At 38.2% G+C, this 23,175-nt stretch overlaps 1 protein-coding gene across 1 annotated transcript in view; it reads right to left on the bottom strand.

Moving 5' to 3' along the window:
- LOC121887731 (collagen alpha-1(XXI) chain-like) overlaps positions 1–23,175 on the bottom strand; it is a 68,037-nt gene that overhangs the window by 5,397 nt on the left and 39,465 nt on the right. The window contains exons 22-30 of the mRNA XM_042398656.1: positions 22,499–22,552; positions 13,705–13,776; positions 13,161–13,196; positions 10,410–10,454; positions 6,192–6,224; positions 4,710–4,865; positions 4,375–4,429; positions 2,653–2,847; positions 10–87 (exon numbers count right to left, since the gene is read on the bottom strand). Of these exons, the coding sequence (XP_042254590.1) occupies positions 10–87; positions 2,653–2,847; positions 4,375–4,429; positions 4,710–4,865; positions 6,192–6,224; positions 10,410–10,454; positions 13,161–13,196; positions 13,705–13,776; positions 22,499–22,552 (724 nt within the window). The remainder of the gene's footprint in view (positions 1–9; positions 88–2,652; positions 2,848–4,374; positions 4,430–4,709; positions 4,866–6,191; positions 6,225–10,409; positions 10,455–13,160; positions 13,197–13,704; positions 13,777–22,498; positions 22,553–23,175) is intronic.

The raw sequence follows: 23,175 nt of genomic DNA, 5'->3' as shown, positions 1-23,175 counted from the left end.
CTTACATACCTGGCTGTCCAGGTGGTCCTGGAGGTCCAGTGTGACCTTCTCCATTGCTGCCTTTGAGCCCTCTTGGTCCCATGTCACCTAGGGACAAAATATGTCTGCTTTAAAGACAGCATTAGAGTTTCTATAAATGAGCTGCCAGATTCAGAGCTGCAGGAAATTAAAGGCAATGTTCCCTCTAACCCAGCGATGTCCATTCCTATTCTGTGGAAGAGTCTGTAGGATTTCATACCAAGTAAACACTACAGCAATTTATTTCACTGAAAGAATGAACCCTTAAATCCCTAATAAAGAAATGTTTTATAAAATTGTACAATTTAAATGCAACAGTTTCTGTTTGTAGAGGCTCTGTTTATATAAAAACGTTGCTTTCAGCATGCTGTGGACTGCCACAGTATGTTTTTGATATTACCACTATGGGGCATTAAAGCTGGATTTATTAAAATCCTAATCATCGGGGCTTTAAATTAGGTTTCTTTTGTTTTCTTCTTTTTCAGCACAGGTCTTATTTTTGGAGTTTTTGACATCATTCATGTCCACTATGGCAACATTTTACACAGCAACTTTCAATTAAAAACTTCATAGCAAATGTCCTTTGTTAATTTAAAAAGTGCAAAACCATTGATGACACAAAAAACCTGTGTATGCAGTTGTGAATGTTGTGCCACTTTCTATGACCTGGCAACTTTCCTGGAGGAAAAAGAAAGTGTCTCTCTGTCCAGATGACTGACCATAAGTACAATCATTGAAAATAGACATTATTCTGTCATTTGGTTCGTCTAAACCACATTTCTGTTACTTAACACACTGTGTTCAATTTTCCCCCACCCTGCTCTCTAGTGGAACTTACTGTACATACTGTAATATCATTTACAACTCAGCGTGTATGTAGAGTGGGTTTCAGTGAACAAGAATCATGTACATGTAGAGTTAATCTTGCCTCTTATTCATCATCTTCCCTCTCTTACACATGCACAATAGTGAACTGAAATAAAAGCAAAGAATCTAAAACCAAATAAGTTAAAGGGGTACTCTTGTGATCTAGTATTGCACTTCCATAAAGTGGGGGGACTGTTGAACAAAACAAAACAGAATGGATAAAATTGATGCAACAGAGGCTGAAATATTCTAACTTAGTGTCCCTATATAAGCTTGAAAATGCTGGATCCTACACTTCTCATAATGCAACTTGATAGCATCTTTTGTAGATTCTCTCTGACTTCTAAATCTCCATGACATCAGATTTCTGATAAAAATCTAGTGTTCATGACCAGACTCATTGTGATGTCATCAGTGTTATTTTCTCTGATGTCAAAGCTCCTCCAGAGCCACAGAAAACATTATGAAGCTGTTTGTTATAAAAATTATGATTGCACTGCGTATGAGTGTTACTATTTTATCTAGATCATGATGAATTGTTCCTGCCTTGTACTGCAACTCTGCAACATCAGCAGACTTATCAGCTAAGGTTCAAGGAAGTTCAGTATTATGTTTGTTAAGAGGAAGATGTAGAAATTAAAATTTGTTGGAGAAAGTGTGAGACATCATCTGGGGGACAGTTGGGCAAGATGGCTCCTGGACAGGAGAACTGAAAACAGACATGATAAATAAGATAAATAAGTCTGTATTTTGATAGATTAAGAAAAGAACTGTAACGCCCACTTAAGGTGTATAAAACCCTGTTATAGGCGCTCCACTGGGAGCCTTTTTCTTTGTAACCTCATCCTGTGTGTTGCATTGTGAAACGCTCCTTCTTGTACAAGAAAATAAATTCTGTTAAATTTTGATACTTCGGCTCCAGTCTCTATTGTTTAATGGTCATTAAGAAGAAATTTATTTTTTTAACACTGTTTTTCACACACTGACCAGAACTTCACGTCAAGTAAACTGATCTTGATGTGTAGCTTCATCAAATTGGCTCACTATAAATGGCATCAGTGAATGCAGTACATCTGATCAGTCAGTGGCCATGACATCAGATTTGGATGTTAATCTTAATAGTGAATGAATGGGTGCCTCCATAAAATTTCCTCCCGGACATACAGTATATACAGCATCATTCATTTTCTCCTTACAGTCAGCTTTCAGTCTCTTCCTTTAGTGTTTTAAACCAATCCTGACACCTCTCAAGTTGCTGTTTTCCTGAACTAACAAGTCAAAATCATATACAGCAGTGGAGTGATACAGTTTGGCATCTTTCACAGCTGATTAGCCACTCTGTGTCTTGAAGTGGTGATAAATCAAAGACAGCTCGTTGAGTTGGTTTTTTGCATGCAGTATTTGTTGTCTTTTGCTCTGCTGACTTTTACTGATGTTCACTTGTTTAATGATGTTGTTTTATGGGGTACAGTGAACATCAACACATCCAATTTGTAAGTCGATGACACTGTTTTGATTTTAATCGTAGATGAAAACAGCAGTAAATTTTGTGCTGGCTCTTGTTCATGAAGTAGTGATGTTATTTATTGTCTTGTTTTCATCAGGGTAAAAAGACTGAATATTCTTGTTGGGATTCAGATAATGGAGTAGACCACTGGCTTAGAGTGAACATTGCCTACAGGTAACATTAACCCATCCTCAGGTCTTGAGATTAATCTTTTGAAATGTTTGACCTCAGAAGAAATTCAACATTGTTGGCTAAATCACCTTTAAGGCCCAGAGAACCCCGCATTCCAGGAGGTCCTGGGTAACCCGGAGCACCACTCCTGCCAGGGTAGCCTGGAGTTCCCATGGAGCCTTTGGGTCCCGGTGCTCCTGGCGTGCCTGGGGGTCCCTTCATGCTGTGGCAGGGTTCACAGCTAGCTGGGGGGGCCAGGGACTGGAGCAATGCTGGGAGTTGGTCTGCAGGGCACAGCCAGAAGGTGATTATTAATACATAAATATTTTAAACATCATGTCTAAACTGAGAGAGTCTGACCACATAATTATTAGAAGCACATAAAAAAGGAAATGGTCAAAACAGTGACTATATATTTATCCCAGAAATATAATCATAGCCATCAATTCACTGATTACAACAGACTCTTTTCTCTCTCCTGAATTCCATTAGTCTAATCCTATTAGTTGCCACTACACTGGAATAAGCGGCCAATCAGGAGCCTGTTTGCTACAGAGCCAATGGGTGCTTTCCATTCAGCTAACTATGCTTCTTCATCCTTCACCCCGTGAGCTGAAAAAGTCTGCCATCCTGGAGAATGCTCCAATTCCTCAAATGCATCCCAGGTTTCTCCTGTGCAGTCTGATGGGACAGTTAAAGGAGTGGCTGGGTTGCTGTGGAAACAGCATTACTGTAATATGATAAAATTATCATCATTATCATCACAGCATCATCATATCATCATTACAAAATGGGCAAACTACCTGCTACCATCAGCCAAAAGGCTTTTTGTTTCTTCTTCTATTCTCTTATTTTACTTTATCTTTGCTCATTTGGGGAAAGTGAGGGGGTCCAAATATGTGTCATCTACAGCAGCACAGTCACAGCTATTGTTAGTCATCAAGGTCTGGTCACATCAGGATTTCAGATGGTGAAATTTAGTAGGAAAATCGATTCATTTGAATGGAAGTGATATGAACTGGAATTGGTGAATAGATGATTATTGGATTTGCTTGCTTGGGTGAGGTAAACTGGCATGTTTCTTTTGCATCGAGTTCACACATGAATTGACTGTGCAATGGCAAACTGTCTTGACAGTGCTGACCTTTGAGGAAACAGAGCCAGAGAATCCAAAACACAGTGAGCTACCATAGCTTATTAAGGGCTAGATTAATTTATAAATGGATGTGGATGTGCACAGCAGACATGGACAGCTCAGGTGGTTTTGTTTAATTTTAAAATTTTACTGTATTATCCAATTTGGATATTATTCAACCATCCTCTGACAGAATAAGATCTGTGCCACAAAAAGCATGCTTTACTGACAGAGACAAGGGTCAGAGACAAATATGTCTTTTGAATAAACTGTGTGAACTATTGTGACTGAGCGCTAGCATGTTACTGGTTGAGCAGTGAATGGTTCACCAACTGGCCCAGTGAGTACTCACTACATCATCAAGCTGCTAGAACCACCCAATTTGCTGTACCACTTTCTAGTGTGAGCATGCTTTTAGCGTAAAAAGGACAATTACATATTTTATTTAGATTTATAGTCTATTTGTTGCTGTCTCATGTTTGTTCTGTTCCTTGTCCACGAGATAAAGCTGTTTAACCCTAGTTTGTTATATAATCAACATAAATCAATCAAAGGTATAATGTAATGTATGTGCAACTCTAAGCCCAAGACAACTGCAGTGTTTGGTATATACTGGGTGGAATTTTCAGAGCTCAGCTTTCATACTCAGCAAAGTGACATAAAAACAGATACTTACTACGCAGAACATCAGAGCAGAGCTTTAGAAGATGTTCATCTGAGGGAGGCTTGGCCTGAAACACACAATTACACTTTGATTCAGCTGAATCCACTCTGGGACTGGGAAAACAGGCTCAACCTGTGATTGAGTATGCCTGCAGATTTACAGGATCTTCTTAACTCTCCCCACTCTGTCTTCAAATAGCCCACACACACACTGACAGCTGTGCCCCCATTACTAGCAAACATAACTCCCCTTATCCAGGCTTGAAATCACTGACTGTAACTTTCAGCCCATCTTTCTTTTTTTGCTTTATCTGTTCAGAGGAGGTGGTCAGGAGGTGGTTCACTCACAGGCTTCCCAGGATATCCTGGTTGGCCTGGTTGGCCTGGCAATCCATCCTGGCCTGGAAATCCCCTGGGACCAACAGCACCCATATGGCCCATGTGGCCCATGTCTCCTTTCTTTCCGTCAGGCCCCCTGGGGCCCACATCCCCTGTCAATCCTTTCTGAAGAAGGGGAGAGGACAGAAAATCTCACATTATAGTACACAAAAAATAAAATAAAATGGGACTAATTTTGCAATATTTGACCAAATCACTCCTAGTTTACCGTTTTCTAAACCTCTCTCCTGAACAGCAATTGTCCAATCATAGCTTAGCAGCGGCAACTACGCACAGCAGGCCTATCAAGCAAGTAGTAAGTATACAAAGAGTTTGGATGGTGGTGGGGCGTGTTGCCTTTCCAAAACCATAAACACAAGAACAAGAGTGTAAGGAATGAATTAAACAATGATTATCTGCTCTAACTTAGCTGTAATTGTTGACTAACTACTTTTTAATACCACTTGATTTGTTTGTGTGGTTATGGGTTACATTAAAATAATCCCTGTTCACAACTAGCACATTAAATGTGTAGTATTTCAGTCTGATCTTACATTTTTCCTTATCATCCTTATAATAGCAAGATTAACTAGCTCTACATTCCTCTACATGGAGCCATCAGATGGTGAGGATGCTGACCTCTTGTCTGAGACATGCAGTTTCAGCCTCAGTCTTTTAGACTTTTAGATCACATATGTAGCCATGCAAGTGCATATTTAAGACCCTTTGTAGTATTCTCGTTTAACAACATGTCAGCCAGACACATTTAAAAAGTAACCTGCAGACAGCATTTAACCAACTCATGAGCTAATGTTAGCTTAATTGGCTAGTTGCAACAGCTAATAAACTCTGCAATCTTCATTTCAGCCAGCAAAAATCAACAGTTGCCAGCTAGGAAGAAGAAGTTTACTTGTATGTACTATCTGAAATCAAGGACCCATTGTTTCAGAAATTTTGAGTCTGTCACCATTATCGTGGCTGCACATGTGCCATGAAGGAACAGAAAGCTTGACAAGTATATCAACAATAACTACAGGGGGAGAGGCTTAGCAAATGGTCAAGAATAGCAATTACATCTACATACAGTGTTCCAAAGTTTCCTATTCCCACAATGGTTTTGTATCAGTGATCATAAAGCATGTTTGGACTTGTATTAAATGATATCCTACAAAACGTACAGCACTTGCACAACTGAGGGAGGCTATAGCCCCACAAATTGTGATTCTGCAGACAGTACAGTAAGTGTTTGATATTTCAGATGTGTGCGCCTTTAGAAAAGAGCGCTTTTGTGATGTATATTTTTGCCCGGGGGGCCAGATTTCCCCAGGCCTGGAGGTATTGGCTCTGTAAGTCTTCTATAGCAGCCGTGCAGGCTTGACAGGGCTTCTCACTGCGGTGCAGAATAAGACAGAATGGATTATATCTAATACCGCAAAGTCTAATTCGACAAACCTCTCCTTTCCTTCCCCTGGGTCCCACTTCGCCCTGACGGAAGAAAGAAAAAGGGTGGGGGGGAAAATAAAAGAGGAAGAAATAGAGAGAGACAGTTAGAAACTTCTGCTTACATATCAAAGGCTGAGACAGTATGTCAGAGGAGCAATGCTCGCTGCTCTGCATTGCTGATGCAGAACCGCTTTCCTCTCTGTCAAAACTTACAAAGCTTACAAAACATTTTAGATTGGTTATTGCAATGCATTCTCTAACCCTTTTTTCTACTTGTTATAATGTGATGAAAGATCTGTGGATCTGTTAGTCCTTAAAAAGCACTATCCCGTGGTAACACCAATTCTTTTTTTACTCGGACGTATATCTGAGAATTCCGAGTGTGTTCCGTTTCCCTTCAAATGCTTCCTTTTTTCCATCCATATGTTCTCCAATTCTCATTTTAGCCATCATAGTGCTTGGAGATCTCCTAAGAAACACAGTGTCATATCAGGAAGTATTTTTTAATAACACACTCTTTAATGGTCAAAGCACATAAACTCTGCTCTGCCCCGCTAGCAAACACCCTATTCATAGATGCAAAGTCTGCAAACACTAGGGACACAACAGGGTGCCAATCAGTGTAAATAAAACCCAAGTGTAAATAAAACCCAAAAAAACAAGCTGGCATTGGCTACCACACTTATTCAAATATTCAAAAGGAGCCCAGTAGCATGACATGAGGATATTGAGAAAGGTTCAACTTTAGGCAGATGTCCTTGGAGGCTCATGCGCGACAACCTAGAGACAACCAGTCTCACTCATTATGATTACCCTGTGAAACGGAAGCTCTCAGTTGTTTTCCACTCTACTAAACTAAGTACTCCAAACAAACTGGAGGAAAAGCTAATTGTTCCCAATTCTCTTTGACACAACTTTAACAAGCTGCTGAGACTTGAATAAGAAAACAGATGTTCGGAAACACATCATTTAACAGATAAACTGCTTCATTGTGCGTCAGAGGTAACACAAGAAAATGTCACTGTGGTAAAAGTTGAGCAGTTTCACTCAAGTGGCTTAATGTCATAACAGGAAAACAGGTTTCAGACTCGCTTCTTCTATCATTGTTTCTGTGGTATGTTTTTATTTCTCACAAAAATCCTTTGCTAATTTGCAGAATTTTCACATTTATAGGCTACAATAACAGAACAAAAAATTGGCTTGGCAAATGCTTCCCTTCAGATGCAGCTACCAGGTTTAGAAAAATGTTGGTGCAATTTGTAGTCTTTGCTAGCAACATTTGCATTGTAGCCTACAGGTCTTTGCAAAATAAAAACGTGCAAAGCAACATGAGCCTCGCTTTTGTGCTCTAAATTAAACTCCACATTACTTCCTAATAGAGGAGGAGGCAAACGGAACACACCCTTTCTCAAGTTGCACTGCAGAGCCATAGTCATTTTACCCAGAAAGAATTAGGAAGTCTGTCTTAAGACAAAAAATATGTCATATTCATTTCAGCAGTGACACACTTGTGATTCACTGCTGATGCATTTAGCCTTGAGAGTGTGTCACAAGGAGGCTGGGCTGCTCTCAATACTGTGGAATTACAGAGTGTGAACATTAAGCTGCATAGTGAGAAATACACTTGTTTTATCTGTCTCAAGTGTCACAGTTGAGACTACACAACTCTGTCTCCACATGATGCAATATAGTTATTGCTGTGCGCACACACACACATACACACACACCTGGATTCATTGTCTAATCTCTATCTAGGGATATGATTGATACCTCAGTGAATAATACTTTAAATGATTCTTAAATGCAATTCACTTGGCATTGTTCCTAAAAAATATAAATTACAAATTGAAATCTGGAAATTGCGGATCACACAACAATTTATATCATCATGTCTGTTCATGACTAATTATTGATGAAGATAAAATGTATAAACAAATCATTTATGTAATCCTGCTTTTTTCAGATTATAGAACTTTATGTTACCTTGTTGCCAAGATCAAATCATTCCTCCCTGCCAACAATTTGAAAATATTTCCCATCTATATTTTAACAGAAGTCTATCTATTCATACAAGCTACTAGAGCTGTATGTGTAGAGAACACATGACACTGAGCTTTAGAGGTGCTGATAGGTGGATTTTGTTACATTTAGACAGAGCCGGGCTAGCTGTTTCCAGTCTTACTAAGCTAAGCTAACCTGCTGCTAGCTCTAGCTTCATATTTACAGTACAACCCTAAGAAAGTTATCAATCTTCTCATAAAAATGTTTGCAAAAAGGTGATTAAGCATTTATGCCAAAATGTTGAACTATTTGCCATAAGGTCAATGTTGTTTTGCTGTCACTGTGTTTCCGCCACTCTCTTGCCTGAATCCTGTACTGTGTTCCTGAAACACCTGCCTGTCTGCTGCCAATGTTTGAGGCTCAGTCACACCAGAAATTGGCACATTGCACACAATTTGCATTTTAAATTTCATTTTTTTCATTGTCACTTTACATTTTCAAATGATCATTTTACCTTTTAAATTTGCTTTTTCAATTTCTTTTTTCTTTTTAAGTTTAATTATGGCCTGATTATTCCTAGTATTGTAGTAAAATAATAAGCTTTTTAATGTTATTTCTTTTAATTTTCTATTTGGACTGGACTTTTAAATGTGAGCAAAAACATCCTCCATACTAGATGCTTGGTCCTTCAAACTGTGAAAATGGTTTCCAACAGGGAACGTGCTAGTGCTCGTCAGTCATAATAGACTTTTTTCACAATCAACATTTTGACATGTCACAGTGGGAAAAGGACAGGTGTAACTAATACCATCAATTATGTTGAATGAATGAAGAGCCACTGTTAATGTTATTAGTAACATGGTTACAATAGCTGTCCAAGCTAGCTAGCATGCTAACTGTTAGTTTGCCAGCTCGTTGGGTCTGTTGCTAATGTAGCAATAAGTTAAAACAGTTGATTCAGGAGACATGTTTCCACCATTGACTCCTGTCTCATAACTGTCTACAAACCTTCTTCTTTTGGGGAGCAGCTTATACTCCAGCAGAGGAGAGTTAGATTTTAAAAGTGAATGGTTCAACACAACTAATGAGCTACAAGCTTCCTCCATTTTTGGAGTCTTTGGCCCTCTGTTACGGTTCCCTCAAATGTCGACACTGTCAGTACGGTTTGCTATGGGTCAACATTGCATATCACAAGTCAGAGTAGAACCTGTTGCAAAAGATTTGTGCAGATTTACTTCACCCTGGTGAAATCAACTGATAGAGAAGATACAATTTGATCTGAGTTTTAAATGATGGTGTGACCGCACTCTATAACCTACTGCCTGTAATTCAACCTGCTCTGCCTTTATACCAAGAAACTGAACTGTGTCACTATGATCCTCTTTGTTGTTCTGAGGTTGAGCCTAAACACCAAAGTGTGCCTTTGCCATCAGGGCCCTGAGACTGTGGAACAACTCTCCTAAACAGTTTGCATCTTATTTGATTTTTTGATTTTGTATTACTGTCTGGAGTTTCATTGCTGTTTTATACTCTCATTTCTAAGTTGTCTCTTCCCATTTTGTCTTGTTTTCCCATTATATTTTCTTTTATTCCATCCTGTATTGCTGTTTGCTTGTAGTCTTTTCTATTTGGTCTTTTATTGCATTTTCATGTGTTTTTATATGCTGTCTGTCTTTAATCTTGTAAAGCACCTTGTAAAGTCACCTTCAGGGAGGTGTTATATTAGTAGACTTTATTAATATAATTTATTTTGAAATAAAGTTTTATGGTGGCATGTATCTAGTGATGTTTATTTTATTTATTAGAGACATGCTTTATTCAAAATTAATAATCTCAAAAGGAGTTATGTATGAATTCCATCATACTGATTCTCTAATTAAATTAATAATTCAATCTGTTCAGGAATTTAATTCAAAATCTTTAGTATCACCTATAGCCTATCATAATGTTATTCCTGACCCCACAATCATCCCACCCCAACCTAAACCTATTTCACAATTTAACCAAAAACTCAAGTTCTAACCCCAAATTAGCTCCTTGTAAATCAGGAATGACCAAGACATTGTTGTTGTGGAGGATTTTCCTCATCCTCATGCCCCTGTGGGGACACTTGGTCCCCATGACCACACTCAGATTCACACAAACACACATATTTAAACCCTGCTGAAGCTATGGAAACATAAGCTTCACTGCCACCCAGTGGAAGCAGAATGAGACTACACTCACAGGTACACCAGGAGTCCCTGGATCTCCATCTCTGCCTCGCTCCCCCTGCAAAGAGATACATCAAGATTAAGTCAAGGTGTGTGCCAGTTTGTTTACATACGTGCTTGGACAGCTTCATGTGTTGTGTGTGTGCAAGGGTGAGATTGAATGTGTACAGCAACAAATGCTTCGATTTAGGTATGTGTGTGTATTAGTGTGTGCTGCTCCATGTCTTGATTCTGTGTGTGTGTGTGTGTGTGTGTGTGTGTGTGTGTGTGTGTGTGTGTGTGTGTGTGTGTGTGTGTGTGTGAGAGAGAGAGAGAGAGAGAGAGAGAGTGTGTGTATGATTGGAGAAAAGGTCATGATTACCACTAGCAGCCAATAAGAGAAACCCAGAGAGAGAGGGGATAGGAATTGGCTAGCAGTGACCTTTAAGAAACCTGACTTTTTATCTCGTGTGTGGCTTTCCAACCACATCCTGAAGCACTGATACACTGTGCTCTCCTTTCTCTGCTTCTCTGGGCCACCACACTATTCTCCATTAGTGCACGTAAAGGGAGGAAATTGAATCAGAGCATTCATCACATGCTTTGATCAATTGTTCAATTTGTGACTGATGCTGCATTCACAAAGGTAGAAGTGGAGCAGGGTGGAATCTTGTTGCTACAACATAGAGGGATTCATGTGCTCATGTGTTCATGCTGGGATAAGCCTCAGCCCTTCTGTAGTAATGAACGACCAAAGACATTGTACAGTATGACATTAACAAAAAACCAAAAGTAAACCGCAGTGTATATTGCAAAACTTTTATGTGCAAGTGACTGCATTCAAAGTGACTGTAAAAATGACTTTAGATTAGATTAAATTAGATTAGCTTTTTACATTTACTCTAACATATTGAAGCCTACTTAAACATCCCACATTTCCTAATCACCACTAAGAGGCTGACATAAATCAGTGTGACATAAAACATTTAAATTTGGCAGCCAATGAAAACACAGTATTGCTGAATCACTAGAATAGTTGCTGCACACATCTTGACTTGCTGTAAATTTAGAGACAGATGTTTCCAAATCATATCCCTGAACAGGCTGGTTAGGAAAGAGCACATGTAACACTCCTGCAGGAAAAGTTGGACCAACTGTTTCATAATTAGGTTCAAAGTAGTGATTTGCTAGATAGGCCCTTTTCATGGAAAACATTTTGAAATGTGATAGTAGGAAAAGCACGGGTGTAAATAATACAATGAATGATGGCTGGATTCCATTTAGCTGCTTCAGTTTCAGGGTCCTGGTATTACACACACTAACTCACTGTCACACTCTTATGGTCTATGGGACACCTGAGTAGAACAAAGCCATTGTTAATGTTATTAGCAACACCTGTGCTTTTCCTTCTATGACAAGTCAAAATGTCTGCTGTGAAAGAGGCATATTGGTTAGCACCACCCAACCTTTTTAGAATGTTTTAGCTGACAGAATTTTTTTATAGTCTTCAGTTAAATGACAATAAGGCCGAAGTGGTCTTATTTAGTCCCTCCAACTCCATCGGGGGTATAGTTAATCACTGAGGGCCCCTGGCGCCTAAACTTCATGCCCATGCCAGAAATCTTGGTGTAATTTTTGATCCGACTTTGAAATTTGACCATTTTACCATTTTAAATCACATGTTCCCCCTCTGTAGACACTTATAATGCGTTCTAAGACCCACATGTTTTCTCAGGCCTTTGAGTGTCCTTAAGGTTTTATGTTTCACTTTTTACTCTCCTGTATTTTCCAACTGTTCCTTTACTTATTTATTTGTGTATGCTTATGGGATAGTATTGTTATGTTATCTCTGCTGCTTTTTTGCTGTCACCATGTTATGTTATTTTATTTATGTTATTTTATTGTACATCACTTTGGTCAACAATGGTTGTTTTTACATGTGCTTTATAAATAAACTTGATTTGATGTGATAATCTGGAAGAGGTCATTGATGATGACCTCTTCCAAAATTTCCAGTATATATATATATATATATATATATATATATATATATATATATATACACTGGCATAGTGCAGGATTTTTGAAGCAGCATTTAGACCATTATTTACAGGACAATGTAAGTAAATAGTTAAAAAAAAAGTTAAATTTGCAGGTTTTTTGGTGGCTATGGCAACTAGTACCTCGATATTTCCAAAATCTTAATTTCAGACCTGATCTGGAGCATTATCCAATCAAAAAGCAATGTAATGTAAACATACAAGTCGAAACAGCCATACCAAAATAACCAAAAATAATGGTCTTAATGACCCAAGTGTAATTTTATGCTTTTAACTTCCAAGGTAAAGGTATCCAGTATTTAATTTCAGAAACTTTTATTTACATCGTAAATCTATAATTTATATCATAGGAATTCATGCAGTTTAGAAAGTGAAATAGCTACTGCTTATATCAAGCGAATTTATATCAAATAGTATATATGTACTATATTAAACTATATATATTTACTTTTAATCAATTTATGAATAATTGAGCACTGATGAATTACAGTGGCACATTCCAGCTTTCACAGATTGCACCTGTGGACTGCTCTCTGATGTCTCTGGTAAGACTGTTGGCATGAAAAGTAACTGTGTTTTATCTTCTCAATAAACATTCTGTTTTAAGACAGGAGTTACGACTGAACTAATAACTCCTACATGCACTGGGTCGTGAAAACATACTGTAAGAGTGAAAAATGAGGTGCAAGCGTTGCTCAGTAAATAATAAATAAAAAGCACAATACCTGGTTTCCTTTGGATCCTCTTTCACCCTGCCACCCCTACAAATACAACACTGAACATTAGAGAAGACATCCAGCTTTGATTCAGGTTTTTGACTTGACACTAACAGCTTGACAACTCTATAACAAAGAAACAGTTTGACATCTCTATAACAAAGAATTAACAACAGAAAAATAGCATTAATGTCCTGTGGAAGAACACACAGAAAACAACATACAGCATGTAAATCAGACGGATCTGAATAAGGATTGTTTGTACTGTATAATGAAAGCGCCTGAGTGTACCGCTTTTGAAGTGTGAAAGACAACCTTCAGTGCCATTAAAATTAATCATGTCATCTAAACAGAACCTGAATAATACATTAACAAGCATGTATTATGTTAAGCTGTCAACATTTCTAGTGTACAACATATAAATGTACAAACTCTTGACAGCAAAAGCTATGAATCATTCATGAAGTGTTGCTTATGTTGCCAATTGTAGACTTCATTAAGTCCAAACAAAGCCACGTTTTATTTTTGTGTATTTTGTTGAATTGGCTCTCACCTTATGGCCTTTGAACCCCGGAAGCCCCATGGCACCCGGGAGCCCTGGAAAACCTGGCTCTCCTGTTGATCCCTGGAAAGGTTAAAGGATGTATGGGATTCACAGGATGGCATTTACGAAAAGGGGTCACAGACATGGTCATTTATTTCACACGGGATAGAAAACCAAAGCTTTCAGGTTGCCTTTGTGTGGAATCCAACTTGGGACAATGTGTATCTGGCAGATAAAAATGAAGTACTGAAATAGAATATTTAAAAACATATAAAACCTGAGCAGTTGTGTGTGTGTGTGTGTTTGACTGTCTTTTCAATACCCTGTGATAACTTCCCAATGAGAAAGAAAATGCTCTTAACCAGTAATCAAGGCTGGTTAAATATGAGTTATAAAGATTGTGGAGTGAAAAGTCTTCAAGCTCCCCTTTACTCAAAAAGTAGCATCTGCTTTGAAGGATGGCATCTTAAAAATAACCAAGGTTACCTTTAATTAAACAGACACAGCTCAGACTCTTTTTTAAAAGCCACAATGGTTGACATTTATAGGTGTAATTGCTCAAAAACTTAACAAACAAGCGGCATTAAAACTGTAGCTGTCATTAATCAAAAGGATGTGGAGAAATAAGAACTGTCTGGCAGGATAAGAGCAAAGAGACAGAAAATGAGGTTGGTTTGGCAAAGAGAGAGACAAAAGCTGTCACCAGCATCACACCCCGACCCCTCGGGGGGGCATTAGCAGTGCCCTCGCTAATCCCAAGCGCCATTTTGAGAGTGAAGGCTCCGTGGGATTGGAAAATAAAGGTGCAAAACCACGTACATGCTTTTGGAAAATAAAGGCTCAGTCACAGAGGTGAAAGAAATATTCAGATTCTTTACTGTAAAAGCAGAAATACCCCAATGTAAAATACTCCATTACATGTAAGTCTTGCATTTAATATCTTTGTGAAAAAGGTTGCTCTTCTTCCTTTTCACTGGGCCCTGGGTTCCAACATTACTGGTGTTTTTGTGTTAAATCACTAATTTCAGTCCAATGTTTCTATTAATTTATCAGTCATGTTACACAAACAACGGAATGGTTTCCTTTGGGTGGTTTGTTTCACAATGTCATATTTTGTTGAAGGGCTTCAGTCCTTTTGTTCTATAGTTTTGTGATATAGGTAGCAGATCATCTGCTTAATCAGTGTCAGTGACAACAGGTGTGCATCATTAGCTGCACTAAGCAGTGAGTCACTAGGCTCTGTCATGTTGAGATAGGAAGGATAAAACTGTTCTGTGGTAAAACTACATTCTGCGTAATTTGGTGCATTCATGGTAGTGCATGTGTGACAAATTGTGATTCGTCAGCAGTAACAGAGAAAATTTATCTCAATGTTCTGTATGTCTCAAAAGTGTGCTATCAGTCTAGCTCACCCTGTGGTAACCTGAGTAGATGGTTCGTTCCAGTTAGATGATGCTGAGAAGGTAAAACACCAGTCACTGGTCAGTTGTGATAGAGTAGGGAAGAGAGTAGGTGGCAGCTTGCTGTGAGGCTGCAGATTTTATTTGTTTGTTCTTTGCTTTGCTTTAAGTTATTTTTGTTGTTCTTCCCGGGGTTCATTTTTGCCTCTGTTTCATTTTTTGTTATCAAACGTCACTTTTTTTCCACTCAAATAACATCATCTGCCCTTTATGTGCGGTGGCGGCAACTTGACTAAAAGTAAGAAAGTAGTTATGTTATTATTTAGTTATGTTATTATTATATATTATATTATTTGCTGATCATTACCGCTATGTATGTGTTAATCCATAAAGAATAAAGATGAGTTGGGGGCTGCATTTTTGTTTATGAGAGAGATGAAAGGTTCAGTCAATGTAAAAAAATACTGTTTCTTGTTTGAGTGTTTAAGGGAGATCATCAGATAGGTGCTGTGCTGCTGTCATTATGGAAGCTACAGGTTACTAACCGTGGAACAACACTACTTTACATAGGCCTAGCTGTTTTCTTAAACTGTTACTCTACATTTGCAGAGTTTGGACTTTTGCTATGTGGTGTTGCCTCAATTTGTGAAAGTTTCTCACAAACAAAGATATGAGGCTAAAGTGAAGGTTGTTAATGCCATCCTGTGTTTCCACAATATGTTCACAAAGATTAGATACATCTTCCAAAGTGACAACAGTACATTAAATTCAGCATGCTTGTGACAGTAGAATGTTGTAAAATAACTACTTGCCTATTAAATGTTATTCCTCGTTCATTGGTTTTGCCATTTCTCTCAGTAGCACATCCAAACACAGCACAAGAGTCTGACATTCTCTACTGTGTAAAGCAGACAGATGCCCTCTGCAATATAGTGGCAGCTGACACACGTCCCACAGACCAGATACAGTATCTATGTCTACACCCTAACAGGGCTATAGTCAAGACCACTTCAGAGTCTAAGACTAGTCCAAGACTGAGCAATTTTGAGATTGAGTCAGGACTAAAAAAAACCCTCAGCAGTGCCCATTCAGTATTCCTCTTACTGTTGTCTCACTGTTGTTTTTGGTGAGCATCAACTGATATAACTTCCATCACTCAGTAAAGTCCTTTGAATTAAAAAAAAAAAAGCTTAAAATATGAAAGGAACAGGAGATAATGAAAATTTCCCTAAATGTTTTTTCCTTGAAATTGTGATTACACCACTAAAAAAATATAGTTATATAAATTAAATCATCTGGCACAATGTTCAAGCTAAGTACAAAAGATTGATATTTTTCCTCACATTTGTCCACTAAACTACACATCTGAAATAGAAAAATAATGGTTACATGACTTAGACATACAATGGAGAATAAGAATTATCTGCACTTATAAACAAACATGCAGAACGGTACATGTGATACTAAAGAATTGATGGTTGAGACTGACACAAGTCTGAGCCATAACATAGATGGAAGTGAAGTCCAAGATAATAGAAAAACAGGTCTGACTCAAGTACTACAGCCCTGCTCCCTAATCTTTATACTTGACACTTGATTTTGAGAGGAAAACAAAGACTGCAGGAGAGAACACGAACTCCTCTGACTCAGAGACACTGCAGCACAAGGAAGAGGAACAAAAAAAGAAAGAAGCAGTATGTTTTTGCTTTAATAAATCAGATAAAATAATCATCTTTGTATCAATCCTGGGACAATTTTCTCAGCATTGGTCATATTAATAATTGTTTCTTGGAACATAATTGCAGATTTATGGTATTTTCATTACCTGGTATGGCCTTTTTCTTTAGCTTGATTTGATTTGTTTTTTATTGTTCCTTTTATCTTTGCTAATTCACACATTCACACATTGATATTGTACAGGACATTTACACTGATTCCACTGATTCCACTTTTGAAGCATACAGGGAATCTGCAGTATATTTGTGTACTGAATACTAATTATGATGCATCATACACTGCACACAGCTCATCACTTAGCATCACACTGTGGTATATTATTGTTCAGACTCTACTGGGCTGACTGACAGGTGTCAGTCACCATCATTACTTAGTATTGGACAAATGCATTTGTATTCTCATGACTATTGACATACACCTACAGTATTTTTCCTTGAGGCTTTCTGTTATGCTTTAGTAAATGCTGTAATGTTATATCATGTTTTATTGATACCGATCTAGCATATCATAGTTTTGTAATTTTGTTTTTGTTGAGGGTTTTGTTGGTTCTGTTAATAATCCCACTCTCTTCGACATCCACTTCAGCTGGATGAGTGGCAATGTTATCATGATGTGCACCTGAGAATGCAGCCACCCGAGCCACCCGACTTCCATCCATCCATTATCTATACCCGATAACAGGCGATGTGTACATGGATATTTTAAGAGGGATAAGGCTTTGCTGACAATTTTTCCTCGTGGCCACTCATAGTAATGCAGCAAAAAAATCCCCTGTGGCCCAGAAAGCATTTTCCCCATAGACCGCAATTATAAAAGAGATGTCTATAAAACTGTTGGCAAGACACCTTAAACTGCAAGAAAGGTAAATTATTACTCATTGTATTATGATTTTTTAATTCATGAGGGTTTTATATTTGTAAAACTTTCCTCGAGCCAAGAAAAGTGATTTTAAAGTACTTGACATCATCTCAATGGGCCAAGCAGAAACACTACTGCACGTATTCAGTGGGCCACACAATGTGGAAGCAAACACGGAAGCTAGAAGATTTTTTTGGCTCATGCACCGGGCAAGCAATTTTCATTCGAGTGAATGGGTGCCATCTTTCCCCCGTGTTTTGGTGACGTGAAATTCAGTCACCTACGCCAACTCCGCATCTGACCAAAGGGTTACTGTATGAACAGAGATATCCCCTTTTTTGAGAACTTTGCTGCCTTTTTAAATAGGCCTCAGACGGCCTCCATCCTTCCCAGGAAGGCTCACACCTTTTATCAACCAACATTGAACTGACTTTACACCCCTGTAAGGCTTTTACCTCATGACTTGCAGTGAGTCCATCTGACTGTACCTTCCTGGGCTCATACTGTACTCATTCAGTATCCCCCTCCAGCTCCCCCTACCTATAAGGTAGTCCCCATACAGTTTCTGCTATGCCTGTCACTAACTCCCCATTGTGGAATGATTAGAGCGCTGCTATTCCCATCCCTGCCTGCATTTCTCAGAGACATGTATGGTAGATATGCAAATAAGATGCAAAATTTAATGCTCTACACTCAGTTTGCACTTTACCCACTATGGTTTGTGGGTCAACAGATCAGATTGTAAATGTTAAGTGTGGTCTCCTCAATGTCAGATCTCTGAATAACAAGTCTTTTATCTGTCATGATTTTATTTCCTCCTTAGATCTTAATTTTCTCATGTTAACATAGACATGGTTAAAATGTAATGACGCCACCTCCTTGATGGAGGCACCCCCCCTTAACTACTCCCACTTGTCTTAACCTAGGCCCTTGGGCCAAGGAGCTGGTGTGGCTGTAATTCATGGCAATGTGTTTAAATGCTCTCCTATCTCCTTTGGCAATTTTACCTCATTTGAACATCTACTATTCTCCATTAACAACATACAGCAACCAATTGTCTGTGCAGTACTCTACCACCCCCTCAACATAAACCTGACTTCATCTTTGACTTTTTGGAATTCTTGCCATTTATGATGTCCAGATATGAGAAAATTGTTATTATGGGTGATTTTAATGTTCACGTTTGTTGTGCAAATGACCCATTGGCCTTAGACTTTAAAAATTTGTGCGACTCATTTGGCTTAACCCAATCTGTTACTGGCCCTTCTCACAATCAAGACCATACCCTTGACTTTGTCTTATCTTACGGACTGACCCTGCACTGTCAATCAAGTAAAGAGCTTTATGTCTCTGATCATCTTACCATTATTTTCAGCCTTTCTGCCTCTCTCCAATGCCCCAGTCACTTGCTTAAAGAGACGTGTAATGAACTCCTCAACTTCAGCCATGTTTATTAGGGAATTTGACCAATCGTGCAAAAACCTCACAGCAGATAATTCATCCGAGAGTTTAGTAGATCTATTTAATTCACTCTGTGTGGGCATTCTTAACAAAATTACTTCCCTCAAAAACAAAAGTAAAACTGGTCCAATTGGTACTCCCTGGTTAAATAATTATACTTGCAAAATAAAGAGGGAATGCAGGACGATGGAACATAAGTGGAAACACAGCAGACTTGAGGTTGATCTTCCTCAGTTAAAAAATTGAATGTCCAATTATAACTCTACCATCAAAACTGCAAGAAAATGTTTCCAGTATTATTACTGAGAATATTGTTCAAAACTATTGAACATGATGTCAGTGGTCCTAAAGATAATTAATTCCCTGATCATTCATCAGAAGAATGTGAGAACTTTTCTACATTTTTTACAACTAAAATTGAAAAAATCAGGAGTCAGATTATACCACAGATTTGTTTACTTTACTATTACCCACCAACCTACAGTCTCATTCCCCTCTTTTGAATTGCTCTCTTTCCAGATGCTCCTAGAGACTGTCTGTCAGCTTAATTGCTCTTCATGTCATCTAGATTCAAATTCAAATTTGCTTTATTGGCATAAATGTCACAACAATAATATTGCCAAAGCATTAAGAGTCAGTGAAACAAAATAACGTTAACATAACATTAGGAACAATATATATTAATTATATATATATAGTATATCTATGTACTTATGTATGTATGTATGTATGTATGTATGTTCTGTGTTCTGCTCTGTGTATCTAGGTCATTCACTGTCCCTCAGGTTGTGGCATGTTGGGCAGTGAGATATGTCCTGTCTCCTCCTTGGAGTATTTTTAATTTTGAGAGGTCATTAAATTCTTGAAATTGAAATTACAGTTGAACTTGTTAAAGTTACTTATTTCATTGAATGTTTTACATTGCAGGAGGACATGCATCTCTGTCTCAACCTCACCCGTCAAACAGTGACCACATATTCTCTCTCTTTTGGTTGCCATGATTTTTTGTGTTGGCCTTTTTCGACTGCCAGTTTGTGGTCACTAAGCCTGTACTTGGTTAGGATCTGTCTCTGCTTTCTGTCTCTGACAGGAGAGAGATATTCTGCCAATTTTTTATCTCTTTTTAGGGACAGATAACATTCTAATCTACTTTGGCTTTTCAGTTTATATACACATTAAATAAAGTCAGACTTAAATTGCAACCCTGACGAACACCTCTCCTCTGGGTGAAGAATTCAGTTTGTTTCTCTTTCTCTTTCTTTCTGTCTCTGTTTCTAACTGCAAACTTATTTACCAGATACATTGATTTAACCAGATCATACATTTGCCCCCTACACCACAATGTAAAGTCTATAATAGAGCCATTCATGCCAAATAGAGTCGAAGGCTTTCTTGCAAACTGAAGAAGTGAATTTCTTACCATTTTTTGTTTGGTGTACATGTTTGTTCATTAAAGTTTGAAGGGTATATACATGGTCAGTGGTGCAGTGTTTTGGCAGGAAGCCAATTTGATTTTTACTCAAGATAGTGTTCTTCAAGGAAATCTAGAATTCTTTTATTTAGAATAGTACAGAATAATTTACCTAGGCAACTGCTGACACAGGCACAACAGTAGTTACTAGGTGCCCACATGAGCCAAAATGATATTTTTGAAAAGTTCCAATCTGGCACTGACACCGTTCTGCTTAGGGTGATCAATGCTTCTTGCTGCTGATGCTGGTTAAGGGTCTGCCCTGATCTTCCATAAGTACTGCTTTTGACACAGTAGATCATAGTACCTCAGTTTGCTATCTAAATTAACATTGTAATTTAGCAATGTAGGAGCTGCAGACACCGCTCTCCAGCGGTTCATCTCTTATCTTTCAAACAGACAGTTTACAGTCACTCTTGGTAACTTCACATCATTTATTGCCACTATGAACTACGGAGTACCTCAAGGCTCTGTCCTAGGTCCTCTTCTATCCTGTATTTACATGCTTCCTCATGGCAGATTAATACATTATTAATCATAAGATCTCTTTTCATTGCTATGCCGATGGCACATAACTTTATGTGTCTGTAAAACCAGGATCCCCCAGAAGTATGACTTCTTTTAAGACCTGTCTACATGATATCAAATGTTGGATGTCTAATAACTTCCTCCAAAAATCAGAAATAATCTTATTCGGGTCATTAGACACATCAGATTTAAATGACACATTTGTTAACCTAGCACCTTCCGTTAAGCCTAATGCCAGAAATTTATTAATGTTATCTTTGATTCCAATTCAACTTTCAATCATCATTTTAATAAGGTAGTTCAGACCTGTTTTTATCAACTTCAAATGGATTCAAAAATCAGATCATTCCTATCATTCTCTGGCTTTTTGTATTGTTTTTGAAGCACTTTGTAACTGTTTTCAAAGGTGCTATATAAATAAAAGTTATTATTATTTGAGTCTGTTATTTAGTTCTTATAATACATCCATGGGTACACCCTGGATAGGACGCTGACACAGGGATAGACAATTCACACTCACAGTCACACCTAAGGGCGATTTGGAAAGGCTCCAGTCAGCAGACAAGTTCAAATCCAGAACCTTGCTGTTGTGAGGCGACAGTGCTAATCACTGCATCACCATGCTGCTCTCATCAGCATTATTGGATGGTACCAACTAGAACTGAGGGGAGGGGTGATCTAGTTTGGGTTTTGCTATGTTCGTTTGGTTTTTGCTTAGTTTTGGGTTTTTTTAAGTTGTTTTGTTTATATGATACATTCTATAGTTTAGTATGATAGAATTTTGGATAGTTGTAAGTACTTGTAAATATGTTACAGATAATTCATGTGAGTTGACAACGTGGTTGTATGTATAATGGTTGGAAAACTGCAGTCAGACTATTTTCCGCCTGGCTAAATTTACTTGCTTGGTGTGGCCAAAAGCAGGGGGGACAGGCAATAATGTGGATAGAGTTGTAAACATAAACTGTACAAACTAGCATGGCTAGCAGGCTAACAAAAGCAGTCCACAAAGTAAAAAATAAACCCTACAGTACCGCAACAGATGGCATCAGGTCAGAGAACAACATTGATTTATTTAGTTGACTAGAGGAGATTATCCCTACTTAACCTGGAGCCTATCACAGAATATTATTAACAGAATTAATAATGCATCTGGAAGCAAGACAATTTGATCAAAATGAGGAAAGAAAGAAAGAAAGAAAGAAAGAAAGAAAGAAAGAAAGAAAGAAAGAAAGAAAGGCAATGGTGAAAAAACAGATAGTAAAGGAAGATGCAGTGCTAGAAAGAAGTGAAGACAGAGGTTAAAAGAAACAATGTAATCTGGTGGATAATCCACTCCTCCACTCACCTTTTGGCCTGGTGGACCAAGAGCACCAGCTACCCCTGGATCGCCACACTTTCCCTAAATAAAACACACATACACACACCATAGTTGTCTTTAACTCTGAAATCCTTCTGTTGACTACAATTATTCCTAAATCTAATTTTAATCTTTAACACAAGTTTAGGGCTTTATTCTAACAATGACAGAGACCAGCACACAGGTCAGTGAGTGTACGTTCTATTTGCATTCATACAGGTGCAGCACGGCATGCACAAAGAGGTAGAGTGAAGTGGAATATAAATCACAGTATGTGGTGATTAATCATTATCCTCTCAGCCAGTCACATTACTGGTCTCTTCCCTGCTAAACAGCTGTGCCAATCACAGTGAAAATGGCCTCAACAAATTTAGAGGCAAGACAGCTTTTCAATGTAAGGAAATTATACAGCTGTGTCAGTTCAGAGAGAGGATCAGAGGGTAATATGTGAGTGTGAAGCATTACAAATACTGCTCTTGCATTTGTGGGGAAAATAAAAGTCCAGAGCATAATGCGCATTTTTATTTTGCAACTAAATGATCCACTCTATAGCTGTTACAGCTGTATGTCCAGTTAGTGAGTCTGAAAACAATCATTTTAGTACAATAAATGGGACAAATGTGATTTTGAAAGTGGTAGAAGTATTCTGTAAGTTGCAATATCAA

This window comes from Thunnus maccoyii, chromosome 21 (genome assembly GCF_910596095.1).
Source record: "Thunnus maccoyii chromosome 21, fThuMac1.1, whole genome shotgun sequence".
Lineage (NCBI taxonomy): Eukaryota > Metazoa > Chordata > Actinopteri > Scombriformes > Scombridae > Thunnus > Thunnus maccoyii.
This window is presented reverse-complemented; position numbering and strand designations above follow the sequence as displayed.